The sequence below is a fragment of the Barbus barbus genome (genome assembly GCF_936440315.1).
Source record: "Barbus barbus genome assembly, chromosome: 10".
NCBI classification, from domain to species: domain Eukaryota; kingdom Metazoa; phylum Chordata; class Actinopteri; order Cypriniformes; family Cyprinidae; genus Barbus; species Barbus barbus.
This window is the reverse complement of record NC_136738.1, coordinates 5,744,762-5,760,756: the sequence shown is the minus strand read 5'-3', so window position 1 is coordinate 5,760,756 and position 15,995 is coordinate 5,744,762. Positions and strand designations below refer to the sequence as shown.

Sequence of the window (15,995 nt, the reverse complement as noted above, 5' to 3'; positions counted from 1 at the left end):
GATTTTTTCCATTCCTTTAACATTGCATTTGCAGCAAAATAATTGCCCTAAGGGTCTTGAGGCACCTTAATCTTTAATCCTTACTGTAACACTCTTAAATAATGGCAGTGCTGGTACAAGAAACAATGGAAATGGCTTAGGCGGTCTCAAAAGCACAACTATGTTGCTAACAGCATCTCAGTGGCTGATGTAAATAGCAAATAGATCACATTAAACACACAGAGAGCAGCATTCTCCTCCCCTCTCATTCATTATTAACAGCTTTTTATATTCTGGCTGATTAAGGAAGTTCTGCTCCACATTCATGGCAGATAGTTCAGTTGTTTATCCCAGACATGAATAAAAAAACATGACACAACACTACGAGATAGCTTTGACACATTCAGAGACGCAGACGGGAACGGGGTTGGGCAAAATCCAGAATTTGTGAACTGGCTGCCGTTCAATTCACAAGGGTGAATTTGAATCGAATTGGCCACTCCCATAGGCTATTTAACTGGAATGACATTTATGGAATTTCAGTAGTCCAAAACAACAACAATTTTTGAATGTTTTCAATTCTGCATTCAATGCTAAATGATGCCCAAAGCTGTTTACACTCTTAAAAATAAAGGTTCTTTATTAGCATCTTTGTTCCAATGAAGAAGCTTTAACATCCTATTCCACAAAAGGTTCATTTTAATGGAAAATGTTCTTAAGATATTTTAAATAAGGTCTTATAAGAACTGTTTACCGAAAGGTTCTTTGGGGAACCCAAAACCTCCTTTTGGAACCTTTATTTTTAAGATTGTAGTAAATGTAGCACTGATTTCTCCAAGTAACTACATCCGATTTTGGATAAAAAGTTTTTAATTGAGTTTTAAAAAATCGTAATTTACATGAGCAGACAACAGTGCATCAAGACACAAAGAGCATGTTACATAGTTACATACATCATCTACACAACATGGAAGGCCTGAAACACAGCAAACTGTCCAAAGAGCATCAGCTGTGCAACTGTTGTCTATTAGCTCCAGCACTTTGGCCATGAATTAAATCATTTTTCAGAGCAGAAATCGTCTTCACACACACTCTGGCTTTGATGGGCGCAGAGGGCCGCTATCACACATCTGTGTCCCATATTCAGCATTCCGTATTTTTAACCGAGAGGCGCGATATTCCTGGATATCTCCCAGCCTTCAGGGACGACACCACTGACAGATAAGTTACGCAATCGGTACAGAAGTCTGGAAAGAGCTTTTTCAAGTAAATACATCTGATGCGGCGCTGCACGTAGACGTCTCACTTCCTCTGGAGAGCAGCAGCCATCGGATCTGAGGCGGTACGGGGTGTAGAGCCTGTTGTTTGTGTCTGTGAGGCTCTGGCTCTTGTTGCTGACTCTGGATCAGTCCTCCAGAGGTCCAGAAGCCTCAGTATCAGTGCATGTGGCTCTGCAAGTCACACCGATTTTAGAGCCTCAAATCCGCAGAACTTCCAGCGTTTCTCCAGTGTTGCTCCAACGCCGCTGAACTCCTGCTTGAACATGTTGGGCAACCGGACCATTAGTCTTTCAAGTTCACTGGCCGAGATCTGAAAAATGAGACACAAGCAAAGCTAACTGTCATTTATATTGTTATTGTTGCTCCATGTTGAACATTTTGGGCATAAACAGACACAAAATTGCCTACAATTTGCTTAGAAATTAATCTACTGCTCTAATTTGTTTGTCAGTATGTTTGTCATTTGCTTCCTGCAAACAGTTGCTGTTGTTCATTTTTAAAAAAGGGAGTATATAAACTTTTTTTTCAGTTTATAATACTGCTTTTTTCTCTACTTTTAGTTGAAGTGAATGACTATTTAGACTGGAACAAGATAAACAAAAGTCAAAAAAAAAAAAATCAAACCTTGGTGCCTGCAGGTTTCTCTCCTATTGAAAGAGTTAGGACTTTTTTGAAGAGACTTTGTGCAACTGAAGAAGAAGAATCAATGATTTGGTAATCAGAGGCTGCTGGTATTTATAATTTAGAGATGGACATTATTATTCTAGAGAACATTCCATTAGGAAAAAAGTTGTACACTCCATGGAAGATGAGTCATCAATACTTTTGGTCTGTTTTTCCAGACTGTAAATTTTAAATGTTTATCTACTAAGTATTTAAAAGATGGCAGATGCTGAATAAATAAATAAAATACTACCGCTTTTTGTCTAGTAGCATATATTAATAAATTAGTATATGTTACTAAATATATACTAGATTTACATACTACTTTCAAAAGATTTCTTGCAAAAACATTTCGAACTCAAATAGAAACTAAAGTTCGCACTTAAGTGCAAAAATAACAAAAGCTGCATTTTAGCCGACGGCTATTATTCTAATTACAAATAAGTGCAATAAAAAAAATACTAATTACAACAAAAGAACAAAAGTAGAAGCAATTATTGCTATTATAGCAGTAACATTTTTTATTTTATTTTAGGTCTTTCTGTCTTTTATTTATAAGTAGAAGAGTGTAAACAGGAAACAATGGGAAGGGGAGTTGGGTTAAAAAAATAAAAATGTTTGCCTGCACACAAGTGCCACCATGCAAAATGTCAGAACACATTCGTTGCCCTCCAGGCCACATCTGACGCATGAAATTTGCATTTTGTTGTAGACTGGACAAGCTCCACCAGGCTGCCGAGATACAAATAGCTGTGCCAGTGCTGAGCACACCTGGATGCAAACAGCCCCTCTGATATTTCATGTGGTATTTAAGGGTCAAAGAGATAACAAACATATGGCTCATATAACATATTGACAGAAATGGGATTATTTATAATCTTTTGTTAATCCAAAATGCACTCATTGACATGGTGACCAAATGAATTAAAGAGATCAATGCAAATTCTGTTATTGGCCCTCGTTTATTTTTGATGCAAAAGAACTAATGAGGTTTGTTCTAATGAGCTTTTGTTTACCATATGCAATGTGCTCTATGTATGCGTGTTTATATGTAAACAATAGCCTAAATTAATTCTGTTCATCATATAAAGTCTCTTCACAAGACTTGGACGAAACTGCCCAATTTACGTATATGGATTAGTTTTATGATGCCTTTATGATCTTTTTGGATCTTCAAAGACTTGGTTTTAAATGACTTTCAATGGAGAGACAAATCTGCACACATTTTAATTTGTGTTTGAGGTTTAACCAGTCTTGTAGGTTTGGACTTGAGGGTGAGCAAATGATGATAGGATTTTCATTTTTGGGTGAATTTTCCCTTTAATTAAAACAAATAATCACCTTTGTATCAAGTCTCTGGATGTAAGACCACAGATATTCAATGTTGGCTCCAAATGGGTGGACGTGAAGGAAGGTTGATATGATTCCTGTGTGGAGAGACAGACAGCAGAGCAGGCTTGTGAATGAGCATATGTTGCCTCTGACTAGTAGGCAAGACAAAAGATGCAGTGGCACAGTCATAAATATGCCTCCTGGAGCAGAAGCACCATCCCTCCCCCACTTAAGCTGATTACTTTGGAGAGGTCCTGCAAAGGTAAAGCACTGATGCAGAGGCACAGGATATAGTGCCTTGCCTGAGGGGCCCGAGCCAATATTTATTTCCTTGATTTATATGCCGTAACGCCGCCAATTACCAAGGAACCTCATTCAATTCCCTCCACAAGACCTGCTTTCACAGAGCCGCACTTGGGGAGGCAAGGGGAGTCTCAAGATGTCCGTTCTGATTTTAAAATTCAATGCAGAACAGCCGAGCCGACTCCATATGTCTCCGTTCTGCTACGGCGCGTCGTGCTTACTGAGATAAACATATCTGTTTTGCATACTCGTACAAGAAATCTAACCAAACAAACTCATTTGAACGAGCTTATACAAAATGATGTTTGCACAGCAAGCTAATCCAATAACTGCATTAGACGTCCTCTTCAGAGCTAGTACGGGAGCGCCTGGAGACTTAAACTATTTGTGTTCTTCAGTTCGTCCCTTCACTTTGTTCTGCTCAAATGAGTTTGGCTTTTCTGGCTGAGGGCCTCCGAGCCTGGCTGACGCTCCCTACTCCATCAGTGCAGTATATGTGTCCTCTTTGCAAGCGGCGGTGTTGTGCAGCCATTAGATAGAGCGAAGGCTATGTGGTCTTCTCTGGGCCAGTGCCAATGAAGCGCCTGGCAAAAAGAAGAACAGCTCCCCTGAGCTCCTCATAAGGATCATCATCCAAAAACATGACAGAAAGGCCAAGGTGCTAGGTGCTTTCCTAGTCATTGTTATCACAGCGGTTCAAACACTGGCCGGACAGCATTGCGTTCAACTGCTTGGCTGCTCCTGCACCTGCTCGCCCTCCTGTGCTTTTAAGCTAGGACTCAATCCTCCAAGCCCATCTGGTATTCAAGCCCCTCAGCACACGGCTCAAGATGTTTTATAGATCAAAACGGCATGAAGCGGAGTTGGAATAATTACCGAGCAAGAGAGCCTCTTTCTCTGATCTCAAAGGACCCCAAATGACCGCGTCGTTATTCTTCTCTCGATGGTGGTAGAGTGCCGCGGTGCCATTGACTCCCTGTACGCATGCATACAAAAGAAAAACACACATCAGGATGCAGAGGAACCTTCACAAAGCAGATAAGAGAGAGATGGATCATGCAAACTGTTGAGTTGGTAGGGCATGCTTGCTAATCTTTACTGAGGATGTACCGCATTCGGCTGCGTTCAGAGAAATCAATGCCTATTGACATTTAAGAGGCTCTTCTTCCAAGATGCTGCTCAAGATGCCAGACCGTAAGTAACATAGAGGTTAAATCAAAATGATAACAAACCTCCTAGCGCTGAGCATTTTTAGAAACCCTCAGCGAAAAAGAAGATCAAAATAGAGGCAGCAGTGCTTATGTGTCTTTAGCATATATGAAAGATTCGCTGTCAAATGCATAGAGATAAAGGTGCCGTTTTTGCCTTATATTTAGTGCTTATGTTTTAAATGCAATTGCATCTATAAGCTACAGAATATGTGGAGGAATAAATCAATGTAGGACTTATAGTCCTAATATTCCTAATATTCTGGAATAGTGACAGTAAATGCGTAAAACATTTCTGCTTCAAATAACATTTTATAAATATATAATTGGATGTGAAGACATTGCAGTAAATTGTTACAGTGAATGCTTAAGTTTGATCAAACATTAAAAATAAACATTAATTGAAATAAAATCAAATGATTAAAAAAAAAACTTATTTTAGCTAGTTGCCAAGACAACTGTTCTTAAAATAAATAAATAAAACAAAATTTAATGAAACTCCAAAATGAATATGAAAATGGTAAATATAAAAATAAAGACTGATTCAGAATATTAATAAAAAGTCAATCTCACTGATACTAAAATAACACTGAAACTAAAATCTATGTACATTACTGTCTGCCTCAGCAGATTGTAGAGCACTTTATCTAACATGAGGTTAGTCAGTTACATAAAAATGTGTTTATTAACTACAAATATTATCAGTGTGTTTATTATGCTTTCTGTTGCAGAGACTTTAGTAGGCTACTTGATTTTTATAGGTTTACAGATTTAATAGATAGGAATATTTAATCATTATTGTGAATCTCTTTATTTGAGAATTTATTTCAATTTGTTGATTCAATTAAAAAAGTGCAATTCTGTGAAATTCAATTACTGATTGCAAATACTGCACCTTAATAAAAAGTTTTCTGTCACTCTCTGCAGCACTCTTAAGTTTGGGAGTCTTTATTTTATGCAGAAAAAGCAGAGGGAGCCCATATTCTCATAGAACATACAGATGAGTAGTCTAAAATTAACTTCTGCCAGAGAGATCATGGTGTGAAGAGAAATGAAGGGATGATGCAATGTGAGCGGTTCACATGCCTCTTTTGATGTGTGCTGGTAGTGCAGACTAATCTCACTGGTGAACGTCAGTGACGTGATGGACGCTGGGCCTAACGCAGTTTCAGCCTGACTTACCTTTTCATGGCCTTCAGAGTTGTGGTTTGTCAAGTCTACCGATTCCATGGCATTCAACAGCTGTCAAGAAAAAACAGAAATACTCACTTCCAGACTCCATCCTATTTTGCAGTACAGCTGTGAAGGAGCTTTGCAGACAGTGTAACCTCTGAGAAACCTCAGTCTGGCCTTGAGTGTGCCAAGTTGATGCTACATTTTTAATGGATGCTTGTGAGAATGGGGTAATGAAACACATTTGTGATTCCATACATTACGGCCAGGGTGTCTGTAGAAGGTCACAGCAGGTTCATATCTATGAAATATTGAAGCACACCACATCTGGTTCTAAAAATACTGTACACACATCTTCCATCTGCAAGCGGGTTCATGTAGGAGCACAATACATTATGGGCTCCACAGGACCTTCACGACTATTGATGTTCCTGTTATCTCAGTCAAATAACATTCATGTAAACCAATGTCTGCTGTTAGGAAAATGGGGTAAACAAGGCTGGTCATTATTCCCTGTGTCTGGGCAAACCACTGTACTGGCACAAAAGATAAGGTATCATGTTGTGCTGCTCAGCAACAGAGAGAACAGATCATCTGTCCTCAATGACAACAACTCTATAGACCTTAATCAAGGCCGACACCACATTTAATTTGACATGGATGAAGAAGCTGTAAGTGACAGACAGTCTATTCAGCAGATATGAATAAGGTTCCTTAAGGTGAAAGGTCACATCTAACTTTCACAACTTCTTTGTGGAACTCAATTTTTCAGTTGCTTTCTTTCAAAACCTAGTGAAGCGCCCACAGAGGCAGAATATTAATGCACCCCTTGTGATAAATTAATCTTTAGCATACTTCTAAAAAGAAGACTTATTATGGAAATAATGTACTTTAATATACAAAAAAGTGTGTACTGAATGTAATGTTTTCTGACACTTAATTGTGCGTTAATTGTAATTAAATGAATTCTTTGTAGTTTAAATGTATAATAAATGCAGATAGCTTTACTTTAGATGGGTTTTAGAATTGCACAAATATATTGAATGTGCACTAAGCAATATTTAAACCACAAATTTTGACCACAGTGTCAGACCGAGTCCCAAAACACGCTTGTAGCCAATCAGCAGTAAGGGGGCATGTCTAGTAATGATAGAGAGAAGAGAGCACTCAATTTGAGTGCACAGGATGAGTATTAGCAGATTGACTATAGATAGAGAGAGATGGAAGATAAAAAAGAGGAAAATATCAGAGGAACAAAACATTAAAAAGAAGGGTTATGATCAGGCGAGAGGTAGGACCCGTGTAAATATCAGAGCAGCTTTCCAGCGGCCTTTTTGATAGATTTAACATTGATTTAGGATTGTTTCACACAACTTATCTGTGTTGGCTTTTGTTTGAATATTCTTGTTTGTCATTTTTGCTTGTTTCCATGACTGTCGGTGCCATGGTTGTGCATATACGTGTGGGGCGGAGATATCAAAATAGGGGCAAAGGTCCTGTTGGGTTATGGGCATGTTTGTTTTGGTGCTTTCAAATATCAATATCATTTGCCAAAAATCGCTTAGTGCACCTTGAAGTGTACTGTTTTTTTGTTTGTTTGTTTTTTACTTAAAAGAATTACACTTTCATGACTATTTCTTAACACACTTAAGTGCACTTTTTTAAAAATTACACTTTGTAAATGTCAAATTTATTTGAACTTTTTTTTTTTTACTTTAAAATAGATTTTAAATCATTTAATCATCTTTTGTTGTCAAAGTACACTTATTTTGATGTTTTAACTAACATAATACAGTCAAGTCAAGTCACCTTTATTTATATAGCGCTTTTAACAATACAGATTGTGTCAAAGCACTTAACAGTATCCAATTGGAGGATAGAGTGTCAGTAATGTATAATAATAAGATTAAACACTCAATTTTCAGTTAAAGGCATTTCATTATTGAATTCAGTGATGTCATTGTCTAGATCAGTTTAGTTTAAATAGTATTTGTGAAATCAAACGATAATCGCTAGAAATCAAGTGTTTCATTTTTACTTTTTACTTCATTTTACTTCTATAAAATATTATTCTAAAATTACTTTAAAGCATGTTTTGGTTTACATTCAATTTGCACAAGTTTATTCTTTTAAAATATATTATTTCTGTAATAACTACTATTTTAAAAAGCAGGTGTGTACTTCTTTTTCACAAGGGAACTGACTTTTGTGTTTGACTGAATCCTTTTTGGAGGCCACTGTATGTTTTCAGCATATATAGATGTTGTGTTGTATCTATATCTTTTTCATAGACTGGGCATATGTGACTGCGTGTTATCTAGTGTAGAAATGAACAACAACCCTGCTCTCCAGCGTAGCCTTGTTCCCCTTCTGCAGCCACAACAAAGCATATTCATTTTGAGACCAAAAACTGTCCTGCTCTTTTTCATGTGTTGCTGTTTATGTGTCTCTGTTTTCAGGTGTGTGTGCACCCCGTGCTCCTGCTGCCATGTTGAGTTGTGTCTCTCGCTGGATGCACAGGGGGACTGAGGACAGTAAGTGACCCTGGGCTGCAGAGCTTCCCGCTGTCACACATGAGGAGGCAGACACTGCCAAACTGCAGCATATCTGAAGTGAACAGTGCTCTTAATGGCTTACATAAGGCTTTGTGTCCATCTACAATGTAACTCCCTACCAGTGCTCGGAAGTAACTAAAGGCTACTTTTTCCAGCGTGCAGAGATGCAATTATGTATTGCATGTGAAGCTTTACAGTCGAGTGAACTGATCAAACAAGTGCGCCTAAAATGCTCACTACTTCTCTCAAATGAGGCAGTGGGAAATCCAAACGAGTGAATAGATTTATTCAGATGGATAATATAAAACAGAGGTGGCCAAAGGTTTTACTACGAAGAACCAAAAATCAGAATTGATAGCCGTGGGACAAAAGTAAATGTTGCATTATGTCCAATTATATTATAGTACAAAAAAATCAATTATAGTCTCTACATCTCAATGCAAAAAAAAAGGTTAAAATAAAAAGTTAAATTGAAATAAAGCCATTCTTCAATGACGTCTTCCCCAATTTCCCCACTCTTGTGATCCACGACAGATGTGACAGTTTCATGTCTTCTTTTTTTGAAGAGCTGTACTAAATTATATTATAATTCACTCTAAAAATGTGCTATGCTGTTCATTTTAAACTGATATATGTAAGATTAATTAATTCCAAGACCACAATTCAATTATGTTAAAATTAGCTGGAAGAACTTAAGTCAATTACTCAAAAAAAAAAAAAGGTTCTAAGTCAATATAGTTTGTTGGTAAACCCTAATGCAATTAGTTAATTTCATAAATTGTTGTAACTCAAAAGATTGATGCCTACTGTTGCATTATTATTATTTTTAATTTTTGTGCTGAAACATTTGTCTTTAGAGTGTATTTGTTACTATAATTTTACAAAAAATATATAACTTTTAGTTAAATGCTGTTGTTTATCGTTACAATTTCTGCACAGTTACATAAATCCTAGTTGTTATTTTTTCTAATTTTATTGTAGGAAAAAAAATGCTGTTTAATACTGTCACCCTAATTGGCATCCTCATTGCTTTTTACCATATAACTGCAAAATAATAGTCCTGCAAAATATTAAGCTTGTAGTTTAGCTAAAAGGGTAACTTTAAATTGAGTAACAGCAACTTCAAAGTAGCTATCCCAACACTGCTCCTCATAATCACTGTTTTTGCCCTCAAATACCACTATAATGAAGATTATTTGGTAAAATGGCCATGAAGTCTGTCCAACCTTTTCCCTGAGGCTGAGGACCTCTCCCTCTAGGTAGCGCTGCTCATCTCTGGCCTGCTCCAGCTCCAGCTCCTTCCCTTTCAGCTCTTCCTGGAGCCGAAGCAGTTGCTGTGGAGACAAATAGCATCATGAGCAACAGAAAGCAGATGGCTGGAACATTGAGCAGCGTGTGGGGCTGCGTGGTGCCCTCATAAACATCACTGAACAGCAAACGACAAAGACAATAAAGAGGAGGTGGACTGAGTCAGACTTTTATGTCTTTTCAGAAGTTCATGTGGTCAGCTTTTTGTAGCATTTATTAAAACCAAAAAGGATAAGAATGGAATTTGAAAAGTTTCATGTTCCTTTTTACCCCAAAACCCTCCAAGGGGGACGTAACATACAATAATGAAAATAATGGTGTGTAGTGCTCACAGACAGCAATAACAACATCCATTCTTGCACTTTTCACGATTCAATCTTTAGCGGATTCTTAAAATCCAATCCTGTTCTTCATTTAGCTTGTTCAATGTCCTGCTTCACTTAGAAATACAGGTAACATTTCAGTATAGGGACCAATTCTCACTGTTAACTATAGTTGCTTATTAGCATGCCTATTAACATATTGGATGTTTATTAGTACTTATAAAGCACATATTCTGCATGACCACATTCTACATCCATAATCTTTAACCTATCAACTACCTTATTAACTACCGATAAGCATCAAATTAGGAGTTTATTGAGGCAAAAATTGTAGTTAGTGGTTTGTTAATAGTGAGAATTGGATCTTAAAATAAAGTGTGACTGAAATACACTGTTCAAACATTTCAGGTCAGTAACATTTTAAGTCAAAGTAGAGTAAAAACTCTAATATTGTGAAATATTATTACAATTGTAAATAACTATAATTTATTCCTTTGATGCAAAGCTGAAATTTCAGCATCATCTCTCCAGTCTTCAGTGTCAGATGATCCTTTAGAAATCATTCTAATATGTTGATTTGGTGCTCAATAAACATTTATTATTATTATCAATCTTGTAAATGTTACATTTTTTTGAATGTAATTGTCAGATAAATGATAGATTTCAATGTAAAAGTTTTTGCTGTCACTTTTGATCAGTTTACTGCATCCGTAATGAATAAAAGTATTCATTAGTACCGGTATATTCATTTCTTTAAAAAAAAAATCTTACTGTCCCTAAACAGTAGTGTATATGCGATTACAGACATAAAATAAGTTTAAAACGAAAACTTTAAAGTCACTGTAATGAAAAAGTTCTTCAACCATTAAATTAAATAATGACAGTCCACTGCACTCTATATAATTCTGAACATCATCTTTCTCCTTCCACAAAAAGGATGCTCATTTCTTACATTAGTATTGATCTTGTACATAAAAGCCTTTAAAGCAACTGCACGATGTAAAATGAGAGAGAGAGAGCTGGAGCCGGTGCTAATGGCTGCACTATGACAGTCTGCGTCATGAAGAACACTGTGTCCAATCATCATTTAAACTGATGTGACAGCTAATTAATGGAGGTGTGAGTGTTTGTGTTGCATGGAGCACTGACGTGAGAGCATACTGAACACATGCACTGATTTTTTTCGTATGTTTAAATGTGTCAAAAGAAGACACTAGGAGGCTCTTTTAATATCAGCCATCCTTTAAATATCAATAATGTGATGATGTGATTTTTCTCTGATGTGACACAGCTTTACCTGTGATTAAAAAAAAAAAAAAAAAATATGAAGAAAAGGTTTTGATCTAATTGGTCACTTGATGAGTCATGAGTCCGCCTCAGTGACTGGACAATAATATCAAACATGCTGCATGTTGTTGGATAATCAGCAGTGTCAGCAGGAAGTTGAGTCGTTGGGGCTCTTAACACACACCTGCTGAGAGACTCGATTCACCCACAACAATCAAAATATACATTACCATTCAAATAATTTTTTTTTTGAAAGAACTTAATACTTTTATTCAGCAAGAATGCATTAAATTGATCAAAAGTGACAGGAAAGGCATGTATAATGTTACAAACATAGTGTTTTTTAGCATTGATAACAAGCAATGTTTCTTGAGCAGCAAATCAGCATATTAGAATGATTTCTGAAGGATCGTGTGACACTGAAGACTGGAGTAATGATGCTGAAAATTCAGCTTTGCATTACAGGAATGAATTACATTTTACAATATATTCAATTAGAAAACAGTTTTAGACAATGTAATATTTTTACTGTATTTTTGATCAAATAAATGAAGCATTAGAAAGCATAAAAACTCGAAAGGGTGTATTTATTTAGTATTTTTTATTTTATTTTATTGTGTGTGTGTGTGTGTGTGTGTGTGTGTGTGTGTGTGCTAGATTAATGTTAAGTGGGAGAGTTAGTAGTGTTTAATGTTTTACCATGCTATTTAGAAGAGTTTCTGCTTCTTAGCGGGTTACCATCATAGTGACAAGTGAAGCATGAGTTTAGTTTAAAGACAGATATATGTTATGTCCTGTGTTATTATACTCATTCAGCATTTGCTATACTAGTCAATGCATTGTGTTACTAATTAGCAAGTATTTACTGAATTAGTTAAGTTTACTCTAACAAAAATGTTTAAATTGAGATTCCAAGATAATTTTATAGTAAAATTATAAAATTTTATAGTAAAATTTAATTTTATAGTAAAAATTAAGAAATTCAAAGTTTAAGTAGCTTATATTTTTTGAGTTTTGCCAACTTTTTCAGATTTACAGTGTACAGCAAATATCAACTGCTTGTCTCTTAAATGTAATTTTATCGTTGCTAAGCACTTTTTTTATGTTTTAAAGTTATGTTGAACTTGATTTTAATTGGCTTCTTTCAAAATCAAGAAAAAATCTAGTAACACTTCATATTAGCGAAAACACATTCACTATCACTAAGAGATTTCCTGCAGTAAACTCGCAATTTGCTGCTTATTTGATAGCATGTAAGTCAGTTACTGTAGTAGTTATGTTTTGGTATTTGGTAGGGTTAAGGGATCTAGAATATGTCCATGAATTATCATGTGCTTTATAAGTACTAATAAGCAGCCAAATGCTAGTGCTATGCATGCTAATAAGCAACTAATGTTGAATAGTGTTCCCTAATCTAAAGTGTTACTTCTGCTGCAAAACGGCCTGTATTACCTGCTGCATGTTCTGCATGGTCTGCTGCAGGAAGTGCAGCTGTTGTTCTTGTGTGTGATCCTCCTCGGTACGGTACATATTGCCCTGCTCCTTCTTCAGCAGCTCCACCTCATTCCTGTAAGCATCCAGCTGCCAGCGCAGACTGTCGTTTTCCTCCCGCAGAGCACACGTCTGCGCAGACAGCACTTCTTTCGGACAGGAAGGAAGAGGGAGAGACAGGAAGTAAGCTTGGATGAAGGTCTTTATCTCATCTGTGGCATAGATGGGATGAATTCACACTTTTGTGCTTGGTAGACCACCTTGACTCAGCTGATTGAGCTACCTGTCCTAGCTTAAACTTGTTGACCAGTTCAACCACCTTAAGTAGTTCTCACTGAACTGAAATGATCTGTTGCTTAATCTAACATGCATCATATAGGATAAATTCTAACATCAATCCTTCTGATCGAATCAGCATATACGTGGCAGGCTTTAGAGCAAGCGTTAAGATTCAGAGCCGAAATTGATGGTGAAGTTTGCATAACAACTCGGTCACTGTGCTGAGTCTTTGCTGTGTCAACAGATAATCTCAACCATTAGATATTCCTTCCTGCCACTGAAAATACTACTTTTATTGAGCCAGAGCTTGTGTGCTGTGACAGGTCATGAAATATCTCTGATCTCAGAATCCCCTGATACTTCCTGCCGCCGCTCTCTGCTGAAGCAATATCATTCATAATCAGATTTGCTGTGGGATACATGCAGGAGGGAGAGTGTAATCACTCACGTTGATATCTCAGCACAAATGCTGTTGTACTCAAGGTTATCTGAAGGATGTGATCGCTCTGTTTGAATAAAGCTAATAAAACCAAGTGGTCATGGAGGAGCTGATTTGATTAGAGACTAACGGGGTGATTGTGTTTAACATTAAACCAAGTTGTTTTTTTTCATTAAATCAAGAATTGATTGGAAATTGTTATTAACCTGATACTTTACAGTCACTATCTGGAGATGGACTTGACACTTTATGAAAGTTTTATTCATTAGTTAATCTATTAGGTATTATGAACTGACGTTGAGTGATTATTTACAGTGTTTATGAATACTGTTTAAAACATGTCCCTAAAATGTCCTACAGGACCAGGGCTGTGCTGTACGTCTTACGCTCACTGATCTTATACATGTGTTTCAATGCTTTGCAGATGAAAACTGCATTGGTTTTGTGGTGTTTAGCTGGCAGACATAGATGATGTATTATTGAAGTTATGTGAAATTGTGATGGCCTTGAAAGCATCAGTTAGAATGATTTAAAAATGATAAACAAATCAGTTTTGCACCATATTTCCAGCAATGTGTGCTATATCCAGCAATTTGGCTATAACTTTCCCACTATTGTTGCAAATTAAATAAATAATGTGGTTGAGGGCTGGAGGGAAAAATACTGATTTGTCTTTTTCACAAATTATTATTTATGAATTATCATTTATTTATACACTACTGTTAAAAAATGTGATGCCTGTAAGGAAAAATAGGAGAAAAAATATATACAGTATATCGTTGAGCCCTAAAATTAAACATAATTATGTAGGCATTGAACAAATGTCTCTATGGCACTGAATTTCACATTCCTCTTTTCCGCCAATTAACAACGACCTTTACTGAAGATTTATTGTTCATTTTAAATGCACTGTATAGTCCCAACCAGTGTATATGAACTAGATGTTAGGGCTGTCTCAAATCTAGGGCTGTTTTTAGCCACAGTCAGTCCCTGCCTCCACTATCCTAATGAATCATGATTATGATAATTAGCGGCTGATCACAGGCCTACCCGTGTCCTCCATTCTCATCTTTTTGCAGGGGTTTTCCTCCAAGTCTTCATCTGACATCTCCATTTCCTCTTCTCTTCGTATTCCCATGATCTCTTCACTCTGAGCATTTCTCAGCTCCTAATGGAGCACAACACAGAAATCAAACGAACACACACACACACATCCCATTACTGGCTTCTGTCCGAGACCTTGAATGATTAAAGATTACATTTTGCACACATTAACATTTCCTCTGCTCTGAGTAATTCTACAAGGACACACTTTTATACTTCCATTTGCTGTGTAAATGTGGCAGTAACATATATGACAATCACACATACCAATGAAATGTTTTTTTTTTCTTCCTGCAGTTCTACTCTAATAATAATCTAATTTAACCTTTTGAAACTTTTGACAGGATAAAAAAACAGGCAATCATTTGGCAAGCACAGGCCCTGGTGATTGATTTCTTAACTTAGAAATACAACCCAGAGGGAATAGTGAAAGTTAATTTGTCTAGGTCTGAAAATGGAGCGTAAAAATCACATTACACAAACTTCCAAGCCCACTGATCCTCTGATAGCCATTATAGGGATCAGCACAAAGGACGTTTAATGCCACCACTGTGAAATCTTGCAGATCTGACTCTATAAAGGGAGCGCATTTGAGCTTTGCTTTATCTGTGATTGAATACATTTTACTCTAGCACTGTGTTGCCTGATCTTTCATCTGTTTCTTGAAAGCTGTAGTATCAGTGGAATACAGGTCGAGCTCTGCGTTGTTTCTGATATCATATTTCTCTCTAATTCTCACAATTTCATTTTACAGGGTTCCCACACCTTTTGACCAAAGAATATCCATTACTTTTCCAATGGAGTTTCCAGTCATTCTGGAAAAACCAATAAGGCTTTTATAACATTTTTTATAAAGACTGCATTGACTTAGAGCCATTTCTGGCCAAAAAATAAGGGAGACTGAGGCTAGCTATCACTCTGTCACAAGGCCTATATCTCCACAATAATAATGTTTTAAGTCAGAATTCCACATGCTTTATTTCTTTTCCAGCAGTGATTGTGTATGTTGGTTTAAAAACTGTATTAAATTTAATTATATATCTTTGTAATTTTCCAAACTAAAATCCCAATAGCATACTTTTTGTTTGTTGAGTAAACAAGTAAATAAATCTACATCTATTTTCTTTCTAATAAATTACAGTTTCTATTAGCCAAAGCAATGGCTTATTTTGGTTACACCTTATTTTAAGGTCCAATTCTCACTATTAAAAAAACATTACGAATTTTGCCTCAATAAACTTCTAATTTGCTGTTTATTAATAGTTAGAGAG

General features: G+C 36.4%; 1 protein-coding gene across 1 annotated transcript in view; it reads right to left on the bottom strand.

Moving 5' to 3' along the window:
* Positions 1-835: 835 nt before the first annotated feature.
* Positions 836-15,995, bottom strand: part of LOC306875912 (ecto-NOX disulfide-thiol exchanger 1-like) — a 97,004-nt gene continuing 81,844 nt past the window's right edge. Inside the window, exons 9-15 of the mRNA XM_079426724.1 lie at positions 14,671-14,788; positions 12,864-13,051; positions 9,720-9,827; positions 5,948-6,007; positions 4,434-4,533; positions 3,264-3,349; positions 836-1,569 (exon numbers count right to left, since the gene is read on the bottom strand). Coding sequence (XP_079282850.1) covers positions 1,438-1,569; positions 3,264-3,349; positions 4,434-4,533; positions 5,948-6,007; positions 9,720-9,827; positions 12,864-13,051; positions 14,671-14,788 — 792 coding nt within the window. The 3' untranslated portion in view covers positions 836-1,437. The remainder of the gene's footprint in view (positions 1,570-3,263; positions 3,350-4,433; positions 4,534-5,947; positions 6,008-9,719; positions 9,828-12,863; positions 13,052-14,670; positions 14,789-15,995) is intronic.